A 12,638-nucleotide genomic window follows, 5' to 3' on the forward strand; every position below is an offset into this window, starting at 1 on the left:
GACTTTAGCTTTGTTAGGGACTTTTCCCTTAACTTTGCTTTTGCTTTTAAAAAGGAAATTGTTGGTAATATTTCCAATTATCAAATGGAACAATGTTCCTTATGATATTTACAATTACTTTGACAAGTCCTTAGATAAATAAATGTGTCCATTTTTTGCATAAACATATCATGCATCATCTTGCATTTCATAGCTTCAAATCCGAGTATCACACAAGTTGTCTTTTCCAACAGAGGTCAACCCATTTCAAAAGTGGTCTGATGTCGTCCTTCAACTTCAGTCCGCATATGCAGACATTCGTGCAAACACAAAAGACGGATCAGCTTGAGCAAGAGGTCCACGAACTTCACGGAGAGGTAACAACACTTCGGGCCGAGGTAGAGAAGTTAACTAACTCAGTATCTTCACTGATGGCTACACAAGTTCAGCCACAATATCCTCAGCAACCGTATCAGCAACATCAGCCTCGACAACAGGCCTCAAGGGCACAATTTGCCCCGATTCCCATGAAATATGCGGCTTTGCTTCCACAATTGCTCGAAAAGAATCTAGTCCAGATCAAGTCGCCTCCTCCGGTGCCAGCAAGATTGCCAGCATGGTATAGACCTGACCTTTTTTGTAACTTCCATCAAGGGGCACCTTACCATGATATTGAACATTGTAATGCACTGAAGAAAGAAGTCCAGAATTTGATCCGGACCAACCGCCTGACTTTCTAAGTCTTGACTCCAAATGTGCAAGCCAATCTACTACTAGATCATGGTGTCTAATGTTGCAACACAAAGAGGGATTAGCTGCAATTGAGTCAATGTTGATGTTTTCTTCCGCTACTCGATTTGTTTAAATGATATGTTTATTGTTCACTGCTTTTCAAAAAAATCTTTTTGTCCCGCCCGAGACGAAAGTGACTTGTGTAGGGCTTTTTGCTTCATGTATTTTCCATCATTAATAAAAAGGTCGTTTTGATCCCGACTTTGTTTTTTTTATTTTGTGTTTTTCTGGAAAAATGGTAATACAAAAAACCAAAAAATTCTTCTTTAATCATTCTCAAATATCTGCATAGTCATAACTTTTACTTACTTGTCAAAATCAATAATCAAATCATGCATTAATAAACCCGTTGAACACATTAACCATGTACTCTCTTCCAACTTTGAGTTCCTTGTATCCGAAGCTGAAGGGAAGAATAAAGACACTCCCGATGAGATCTCTCGCATGCTGGGGCATCTTGGCCGTTGAAGCTACAAACAAAAAATATTGTCTAGAAGATGGTGGTCACTTTCAAAGACTGGCATGAGATGTTACCGTTGCCTCGCATGGATATCGTACTTCAGTACACATTTCAACAGGGGCAACCCCCCCTCCATTCCCAATATGCGACATGGAGGTCGTGCTTCTCGTGGAAGTCGAAGTCCCGTCAATAGGAGTTCTGCTAAAGTCCAAGCTTCATCGAATTTAAACGAATGACGACCTGGTGCGAATATATCAAAAGAGGTTTGAAACAAGCTTCTAACAAGAAGGTTCGACCCCATGAAATTCAAGGAGACTTCATGCCTAAAAATGTACTATTTTTCCAACCAGACTCCAGGGGCAAGTGGACGCCTAACTATGAAGGCCCATGTGCAATGACTTTCGCAACTACGGATGGTGACAAACTCACGCGTCCTATGAATGCTGATGCAGTCAAGAAAAACTCTGTCAAAAAATAAAAAGCTTGATAAGTCGCAAACCTGAAAAGGCGACTTAGGAAAAAATGAGCGTCTTGGTGGACTGAAAACCCGAAAGGGCGGTCCAGGTAAAAGTTAGAGACATGGACAAAAAATGATTATCCTGATAGATTGAAAACCCGAAAAGGGCAATCTATGCAAAAGTTAAGGATCATGACAAAGTAACTGCATCAGGCAAGCACAATCCACTTGAGGCATTTCAGTTATCAAAAGACCTCCGATTCAAAGCTCCTGCAGATCAAAGACTCGGAACAGGGGCATTCAAAGTTGTCAGGGAGAATAACGGTTATTGTGTTCAATGTACCTTTCCATATATTTACCATTTTCCAAATTTTTCAAAGATCTGTGGAGCCATGCCGTTGGCAGGCCACCACTCAATTCATCAAATTTGAGCATGTGCCCATTTATTTGGAACTCTCATTTATCATATTTGCAAAATTTCTTCTATTTTTTGATGGCAATACCTGAAGCAAAAATTTTCAAAACAATACAAAAACTTTTTACATCTTTTGAAAAGTGTGAACAACAAGCACACTCTCTTTGAACTTGTGAGTAGTTGAAGCGTACATCAGCGTCCGCCTCGAAAACGGTTACACTCCGAAAGAGAAACATGGCTTCGCACAATGGAGAGGACTTCTGTTTTTGCAAGACGCAGTCATATACAAAAAAGTAATAAAAAAATAATAGCTCGCTAAGTTGAAAACCCAAAAGGGCGGCTTAGGCAATAGAGAGCGTCCCGGTGGACTGAAAACCCGAAAGGGCGGTCCAGGCAAAAATTAGGGGCATAAAAAAGAATATACTCCCGGTGGACTGAAAACCTGAAAGGGTGGTCCAGGCAAAAGTTAAGGATTTTCAAAACAAAAAGATATACAAAAAAAAATGACTGTTGAAGCATGCCAGGGTAAAAGCACTCCCTGATTTACAAATGGCGACTTCTTCTAGACTTTTGGTTAACAATGGGCTTTATCCCCAGGAGGCATCAGTCGCTACCTTGTGCCAGGTTTTAACCCATCAACGGCTCGATTTGTTCACTATAATATCATCTCCAAGGAAGTTTGCCGAGTGTTTGTACTGCAATGTCAGTCCGCCTCCCATCCTGTCTTGTCTCGTTTCATCGAGTTACCCGTCACATCCAGTTCATACAGTCATACAAGTTACATTCATACATCATACATTCGTACATTAATACTTTCACGTATTCATACACTCATGCATACACAACATATATACAGTATCATTCACACATGATCGCATTGGTCACCAAAATCTTGTTTCGGTCGTGTCTCTTCAGTTCGGTCTTTACTTATCATTGCATCAAGCAGCAAGTTTCTATACATGAACATCTGAAATTTACCTTCTTATCATCAAAAGTGTCATCCCAGTGTGTCTGGTCCAGAGATGTCACTCATTATAAGCCCGGTGGATTCAGGCGAACTTTTACAAAGCCCGGTGGATTCCGACACAACCTTGCAAAAGCCGAGTGGATTCTCGCAAAACTCTTATGAAGCCCAGTGGATTCCGGCAAACTTTTATCAAAAGCCGAGTGGATTCTCGCAAATGTTTACGAAGCCGAGTGGATTCTCGCAAATGTTTATCTTGTTTCAAGCTGCCAGTCCCAAACAACGGACCGCTTGAGTCTACTTTTATCTTGTTTCAAGCTGCCAGTCCCAAACAACGGACCGCTTGAGTTTATCTTATTTCAAGCTGCCAGTCCCAAACAACGGACCGCTTGAGTCTACTTTTTGTTTCAAGCTGCCAGTCCCAAACAACGGAGCGCTTGAGTGTATCTTGTTTCAAGCTTCCAGTCCTAAACAACGGACCGCTTGAGTCTACCTTTTTGTATTATTTCAAGCTGCCAGTCCCAAACAACGGACCGATTGAGTTTATCTTGTTTCAAGCCGTCAGTCTTAAACAACGGACCGCTTGAGTTTACTTTTCATCTTGTTCAAGCCGCCAATCCTAAACAACGGACCGCTTGAGTTTACTTTTCATCTTGTTCAAGCTGCTAGTCCTAAACAACGGACCGCTTGAGTTTACTTTTCATGTTGTTCAAGCTGCCAGTCCTAAACAACGGACCGCTTGAGTTTCCTTTTGTCTTGTTTCAGGCTGCCAGTCCTAAACAACGGACCGCTTGAGTTTCCTTTTGTCTTGTTCCAAGCTGCTAGTCCTAAACAACGGACCGCTTGAGTTTCCTTGTGACTTGTGTCAAGCTGCTAGTCCTAAACAACGGACCGCTTGAGTTTACCTTTTAATCTTGTTTCAAGCCGCCAGTCCAACACAACGGACCGCTTGAGTTTACCTTTTTGTCTTGTTTCAAGCTGCCAGTCCTAAACAACGGACCGCTTGAGTTTACCTTTTTTGTCTTGTTTCAAGCTGCTAGTCCAAAACAACGGACCGCTTGTGTCTACATTTTGTCTTGTTTCAGGCTGTCAGTCCTAAACAACGGACCACTTGAGTTTACCTTTTGTCTTGTTTCAAGCTGCTAGTCCTAAACAACGGACAGCTTGAGTTTACCTTTTGTCTTGTTTCAAGCTGCCGGTCCTAAACAACGGACCGCTTGAGTTTACCTTTCGTCATGGTCAGTTCCAACCAATGAACAGTTTGAAATCACATTTTATTTTCTCCAGTGTCATCCCCAGCTTAGCTGTTCAAGTGATGTCGCTAACAATGTTTTGTTTTCATTAAGCTATCGTTCCAAACCGATACGGTAGTAGACAATCTCTTCCCCAGTGAAACTGCAATTCCCCAGCGGAGTCGGATCCCTTTCTTTAACAAATTGGGTATCCCGTTGTTTGTTTCTCGTCGCAGTCAAATCATCTTTGCCGTCCTGCATTCATAATTGCATCATGAGCATTTCACAACATCTTAGGTCAAAAATTGGTGTACTTTTGTATTTAAGTCTCTTCGTCCCGTCAACTCAAAGATTTCATCTTCAAATCTCCGGACAAAGAAAACTTAAATAGGGGCATCTGTCATACCCCAATTTTTGACCTAACATCCTACATTCATACATTGTCTGACCCTGAATAGTCTTTGACTTTTCAAAGGAAATTTCAGCAGAAAGGTATCTTAAAATACCTCATGTTTGGTTCCGAGTCGGACCCTCTTCGCTCTTTATATTTTTATAATTTTAGTTTTCTTTATTTTTTTTATTATTTGTTATTTACTCTTTAATTTCCATCTTTTATTTAATTTTATAATTTTAGTTTTTATTTCCAATTTTTATTTTAGCTTTTAATTAGTCATTTTTCATATTTTATTCTAGTCACTTTTATTTTATTGTCCAAGTAAAAAAAACCAAAGTGTCAATGAGTCCAAAATTAAGTGTCCAGGGGTCCAAAATATTTTTCCTCCAAGCCATATGCCATAATCAGTGTAGAGTCAAAACTTTCTTCCCATTTTTCATCAGGAACGTGTTTCATCATCGATACCTCTTCTCACTTTTTTAATTTATTAATCATTTTTTTTTAAACTTTTAGTTTTTATTTTTATCTTTCATTTTTATTCAGTCTTGATTTTTATATTTTTTTATTTTCCATTTTACCATTTTGTTTTTATTTTTTTCGTTTAATTACTTCTTTAGGTTTTTATTAACTTTTTTTAATGAGTCCAAAAATTGTCAAAAAATATAGTGTCAAGGTCCAATTTTTTTCTTTCTCAAGTGTGCCACCAATCATGCCATTTTTACATGTCAACTCTCCCATTTGAAAAATCATTCAAATCACATTCCAAAACCATCAATCTCATTCAAATCCCCATCAAAGTGCATTAAACCAATTTTCCATCAACCATAGAACCTATAAATAGAGCTCTCATCCTTCACAATTTCAGACACCAAAAAAGTTCTCTTGAGTTGTCAAAGAACTTTTCTCTCTTCTCCCTCATTTAGCTTGTGTTGACGAGCTATTCTTTTCTTCTCCCTATTTTTTCTGTCCCTTCGGAATAAGTCCCTTCGGAATTTTGTCCCTTCGGTTGTCCCTTTCTTTTATTTTCTTGCATTTTATTTCTTTTTAGTGTAACACCCCGTTTTCCCCAACTTGAAAATTTCATTTAAAATCAGAGTATTTAAATCATAAACGGAATGTCACATACTTCTTGAGAATAATAAAATAGATAATAATAATTATCCCACAAGTTCAACATCATAAAATCTGAAACTACGCCGCGGAAAATAGTTCAACATAATAGAAATCTTGGCACGCAGGCCTTATTGGAAACTCTCATAAATTAGTTCATAAAAGAGACACGTAAGGAATAGAAGTAAAAGCAAGCCCCCATCCCGTTACGTATCAGAGCACCTAGACACCAACTGAGAGTCCACTCATGAACGCCTCTAATTTTTATTACCTGCACATTACCCACGGTCGAGGCAACATATACGCAGAAGGGGTGAGATTTCATAATCAATACATTAAGCATATAATCCAATAAAATGCATTTAACAACTTAAACATTAATAACATGTCAACAATTAACAATTAGCATATTTTTCATTACATAACAAATACAATTATCAAATACCATTACTAATTTTCATCACAAATCATAATCAACTTAACACTCAACTTGACGACACAACTCATCCTTGACCATGCAACTCTATCAACTCCACAACAACCTAACAACACGACTCATCTTTGACCATGCAACTCTATTAACTCGACAACAACTTGACAACTTAAACAACATGAAACTTCTTGATATGCAAATGCATGTGGTACCATTCAACAACAAAATGAGCATAATAAGCTCTTCAACGTGTGAGCACAAAGGCTGCCGGGCCTAAAGCCCCCAACTTTAATGAGCACAAAGGCTGCCGGGCCTAAAGCCCCCAACTTTAATGAGCACAAAGGCTGCCGGGCCTAAAGCCCCCAACTTTAATGAGTATGCAATGAACTCAACTTCCAACAGCTTAGACAACGACGTGTACAACTCATACGACTCATAATCATGGACGACTTCTTAAATTCCAACAACATAGACCGACTCATGCAACCTCAAGACACTAACAGTCGACAACAGAAAACAGTAGCAACATACAACAATTAACAACGCTTGAATGTGTTAACATTCACATAAAGAATTAATTACATCAATATAAATATCATAAAACATCATTATAGCATTCATGCAGCAACACTTCTAGTTTCAGTCACCATAACAGACTTCTGGAGCTTATGAAAGCATCCTAAACAGCTCTCTAACTTACTTCTAAGGTCATCTCAACACTACACGTGCGAAAGGATCGCATCGGGACAATTTTTGGGCAACTAACAGCCTAACTCGCAGTGGCGAGTAACTTCACTCGCAATGGCGAGCAAAGTGTGCATTCTGGGTTCCTACGTATTTACTCGCAGTGGCGAGTTATTCTGCTCGCAGTTGCGAGCTCACAGGTCACTCGCAGTTGCGAGTTGCATTGCTCGCAGTTGCGAGTTCTGGGTTCTAGCTCGCAGGTGCGAGTGTTCTTGCTCGCAGGTGCGAGCGATGAATGTCAGTACGGCCAGAAACCTAAAAATTCCAACTTTTCACTTAATCTCCTAATTCTAACCTCAATTCAACATCTAATTATCATCTTATGGTATATCTGAGTTCTGTACACTAATTTAGCATCAACCTAACATCTTTTCATGATTCAATCATCAAATTCGGTCTTAAACCTAATTCCCAATTCTCACCAAAACTTAACCTAATCATGCTAAATTCATCCTATAGAATCATACTCTTAATAATATTGAAAATTAGTCTCACCCTTACCTGGTTAAGATGAAATCGCAGCTCTCCCTCTAGTTCTCCTCTTTTCTGACTTTTCTCCCTTTTCTCCAAAAGTGTTTCACGTAAAACGTTTCTAACTTCTGTTTGCCCTATTTATCTTTTCGTATTACTCTTCTCACCTCTAAACTTACTCTTTACACATCACAGCCCAACTTCTAATATTTTTATTTTATTTATCATATCTTATTTTATTTAATAATAAAATAAGTCATAACAACTTCACCACAACAAAATACCCCTCATAATTCATTTATAAATCATATAAACCACTCAACTTCATGAATCATAAAATTCACACATATCAATCATGAAAATCACTTAAATCATATATGTAAATATATTTTTAAATAATCAAATAATTAAGACGGGCGTTACAACTCTCCCCAACTTATAGAATTTTCGTCCTCGAAAATTTACCTCAAGCAAACAACTCTGAATAAGACTCCATCATCTTACTCTCCAGCTCCCACGTCAAGCTTTCACCAGTAGCGCCGCTCCAAACAACTCTCACCAGGGGTATTTCTTTGCCTCTCAACGTCTTCATTTTGCGATCATCAATCCTCAAAGGTAAAGTCTCCACCGTAAGGTTGTCTCTAACTTGCACGTCATCACTCTGAATCACATGGGACGGGTCTGGAACATACTTCCTCAGCTGCGACACATGAAACACATCGTGCAAATTCGATAAATGCGGTGGTAAGCCAACTCTGTAAGCCACCGTGCCAATTCTCTCAGATATCTGATAAGGACCAATAAACCTTGGAGTCAACTTCTTTGACTTCAATGCACGACCAACACCGGTCGTTGGGGTAACTCTCAAGAACACATGGTCTCCCTCTTGAAACTCAAGGTCTTTCTTACGCTTATCATGGTAACTCTTCTGTCGACTCTGCGACGCTTTCATCTTCTCTTGAATCATTTTCACCTTCTCAGTAGTCTGTTGAACAATTTCTGGTCCTAGAACCACACTTCCACCGGTCTCAAACCAACACAACGGAGTCCTACACCTCCGACCATACAAAGCCTCGAAAGGTGCCATCCCAATACTTGAATGATAGCTGTTATTATAAGTGAACTCTATCAACGGAAGATGACTATCCCAAGTTCCACCCTGCTCAAGTACACAAACCCTCAACAAGTCTTCGAGTGACTGAATTGTTCTTTCCGACTGACCATCTGTCTGAGGATGATAAGCCGAACTCAATCTCAACTTAGAGCCTAAAGCCTCTTGCAAACTCTTCCAAAATCTAGAAGTAAATCGTGGGTCTCTATCTGACACAATGCTCGAAGGAACACCATGCAGCTTCACAATGTCTCGAATATAAATATCTGCCAACTGAGCCACAGGAAAACTAATATTAATCGGAAGGAAATGTGCCGACTTCGTCAATCTGTCAACAATCACCCAAATTGCGTCATTCCCTTTAGGAGTATTTGGCAAACTCGTCACAAAATCCATGGATATACTATCCCATTTCCATTCTGGTACATCTAACGGTGTCATCAACCCAGCAGGTTTCTGATGCTCTACCTTCGACTTCTGACAAATCAAACAAGAGTACACAAATTGTGCCACATCACGTTTCAATCCTGACCACCAAAACAGCTTCTTTAAATCATGATACATCTTTGTAGCTCCCGGATGAATGCTCAAGCTACTCCTATGACTCTCTTCCAGAATCATCCTTTTTATCTCGTCATTGTCTGGAATACAAATCCTACCTCGGAACCTCAACACACCTTGATCATCGACTTTAAAGTCACCATCTTCAGTTTGATTACTAGCAACCAACAAGTCCACAAACTTAACATCAACCTTATGTGCATCTCTAATACTTCTCAAGAAATCGTTATCAATTTTCAGCATTCCTAACTTAACGCTCCGAGACGACATTTCACAAACTAAGCTCATATCTCTAAACTGTTCAAGTAATTCAAATTCCTTCACCATCATAGCAGACATATGTAAACTCTTCCTACTTAAGGCATCCGCAACAACATTAGCTTTACCCGGATGGTAATTCAAACTAAAGTCATAATCCTTCAACAATTCGAGCCACCGTCGCTGTCGCATATTCAATTCTTTCTGATCAAACAAATACTTCAAGCTCTTGTGATCACTAAACACCTCGAATCTCGAACCATACAAGTAGTGTCTCCAAATCTTAAGGACAAATACGACTGCAGCTAATTCAAGGTCATGAGTAGGATAGTTTCGTTCATGAGTTCTCAACTGTCTTGATGCATAAGCAACAACTTTACCATCTTGCATAAGCACACCGCCTAAACCCAATTTGGACGCATCACAATACACCGCAAAAGGTTCATCAGGTTTTGGCAAAATCAAAACTGGAGCCGTCGTCAAACGCTTCTTCAATTCATTAAAACTGTTCTCACAATGAACATCCCACACAAAGGTTTTACTTTTACACGTCAACTGAGTTAACGGAAGTGCCAACTTAGAAAATCCTTCTATAAATCTCCGATAGTATCCTGCCAAACCCAAAAAGCTTCTAATCTCTGTAACTGACTTAGGAGTCTCCCATTGTGATACTGCTTCAACTTTAGATGGATCGACTGCAATACCACTACCAGAAATAACATGGCCCAGAAAACTTACCTCGTTCAACCAGAATTCACACTTAGACAATTTAGCATACAACTTCTTCTCTTTCAGCACTTGCAAAACGATTTTCAAATGTTCTGCATGTTCTTCTTCTGTCTTAGAGTAAATCAAAATATCATCGATGAACACAACCACAAAGCGATCCAAAAATGCATGGAAAATGCGATTCATATACTCCATAAACACGCCAGGCGCATTACTCACACCAAAAGGCATCACCTTATATTCATAATGACCATATCGCGTCCTAAAGGCCGTCTTCTGCATGTCTTCATCTTTTACTTTAATCTGATGATAACCCGACCTTAAATCAATCTTGCTGAACACACGTGCACCCACCAGCTGGTCCATCAAATCATCAATTCTAGGAAGTGGATATCTATTCTTTATAGTTACTTTATTCAGTTGTCGATAATCAATGCACAACCTCATACTTCCATCTTTCTTCTTAACCAACAATACCGGCGCTCCCCAAGGTGAGACACTCGGTCTAATGAACTTCTTATCTAGCAATTCCTCCAACTGTTTCTTCAACTCAGCCAACTCAGAAGCTGACATACGATAAGGTGTCATAGACACAGGCTTCGTTCCCGGAACAAGGTCAATAGAAAATTCAACTTCTCTCTCAGGTGGTACATCAGGGATTTCATCAGGGAAAACTTCAGGAAAATCACACACCACCTGCAACTTATCAATCACTGCTTGATTCTCCAAAGATAAGGATGCCATCAAGGAAAACATCAAGATCCCATCGCGTTCTAATTGCTTCAGCTGCTTAGTAGACAAAAATTCTGCTCCACTTTCCTCTTCAGCAGAAGAGAAACGCACCGACTTACTAAAACAATTAATGAGAACATGGTTGTACTCTAACCAGTTCATACCAAGAATTACATCCATTCCACTCAGAGGCAGACAAACTAAATCAATCTCAAAATCACGATCAAACATAGACAAAGGACATCGTAAACAAAGAAGAGAAGTAGTCACCGAACCCTTAGCTGGAGTTTCGACGACCATTTCTCCACTCATATCAGACACAGCAAGACCCAACTTAGAAGCACAATCAAAAGCAACAAAACAATGTGTAGCACCAGTATCAATAATAGCAACTAAAGGAGTATTGTTAATATAACAAGTACCTCTGATCAAACGATCCTCATTTTCAGTCTGAGTACCAGTCAAAGCAAACACTTTCCCTCTAGTCTGAGTCTTCTTCGGATTCGTACACTGAGACCCAATATGACCCTCTTCTTTGCAGTTAAAACACACAATGTCCGTATGCTTACACTCTGCAAGTGTATGTCCTTTACTGCCACAACGAAAGCACCGTTTAATATCCTTAGTACAAGCATTACTCTTATGGCCTTTCTCGCCACAAGTGTAACAAACAACCTCAGCACCAGCATCCTTCTTATTTGACCTCCTCTCATCATTAGCTCTTCCTTTTCCTTTGTCAGCAGGAGCACTGTAAGGCTTTGGGCGACTTTGTTGGCCCTTACCCCTCTTCTCACTCATAATCTTATAATGAGCTTTGCTGTCATCTTCATAGATTCTGCATCTGCTCACCAAAGCAGAAAAGTCACGGATCTGTTGGTAACCAATGGCTCGCTTAATATCAGCACGCAAACCATTCTCGAACTTGATACACTTAGAGAACTCAGCATTGTCCCCAGTGTAGTGTGGATAGAACTGAGCCAGCTCCACAAACTTTGCTGCATACTCTGTCACCGACATGTTTCCTTGCTTCAGCTCAAGGAACTCGATCTCTTTTCTTCCGCGAACATCCTCAGGAAAATATCTGTTTAGGAACTCTCTCTTAAACACAGCCCAAGTAATAACTGCATCATCCTGCTCTAGGGTAGGTTGGAGGCTCACCCACCAGTCATCAGCTTCCTCAGCCAGCATATGTGTTCCAAAACGCACCTTCTGATCATCAGTACATTGCATAACTCTGAAAATTCTCTCAACCTCCTTGAGCCACGTCTGTGCTCCATCAGGGTCGTACCTTCCTTTGAAGGTAGGAGGATGATTTCTCAGAAAGGTCTCCAACATTCTCACATCAGCATTCGCACCAGCACCAGCATTTGGATGTTGTCCCACAGCTTGGGCTACGGCTTCCAAAGCAGCAGCAATCGCAACATCATTTCTTCCAGCCATTCTAGTCCTCTTATAGCAAATAAGATTCGCAGCCTCCAGGTCTCTTCTCTGCACAACACACAACATTTAGAATGTCATAATAGTGGTATTCCAACTCCTAAAGACACAACTCGACTCACTACTTGGCCGGACGGACCGACCTGCTCTGATACCAATTGTAACACCCCGTTTTCCCCAACTTGAAAATTTCATTTAAAATCAGAGTATTTAAATCATAAACGGAATGTCACATACTTCTTGAGAATCATAAAATAGATAATAATAATTATCCCACAAGTTCAACATCATAAAATCTGAAACTACGCCGCGGAAAATAGTTCAACATAATAGAAATCTTGGCACGCAGGCCTTATTGG

The 12,638-nt window shown here is 39.9% G+C and overlaps 1 protein-coding gene across 1 annotated transcript; it reads right to left on the reverse strand.

The window, feature by feature from the left end:
- Positions 1-1,037: 1,037 nt before the first annotated feature.
- On the reverse strand, positions 1,038-12,521 carry LOC146896551 (uncharacterized). Its single transcript, XM_085733466.1, has 2 exons — positions 10,588-12,521; positions 1,038-1,055 (listed from the first exon to the last, which is right to left on the reverse strand). The coding sequence occupies exons 1-2, from the start codon at positions 12,346-12,348 to the stop codon at positions 1,038-1,040; spliced, it is 1,779 nt and encodes a 592-aa protein (XP_085589592.1). The 5' UTR covers positions 12,349-12,521.
- Positions 12,522-12,638: the final 117 nt, after the last annotated feature.

This window comes from Medicago sativa, chromosome 8 (assembly GCF_051527215.1).
Source record: "Medicago sativa cultivar Bolivia chromosome 8, Bolivia_mono, whole genome shotgun sequence".
Classification (NCBI taxonomy): domain Eukaryota; kingdom Viridiplantae; phylum Streptophyta; class Magnoliopsida; order Fabales; family Fabaceae; genus Medicago; species Medicago sativa.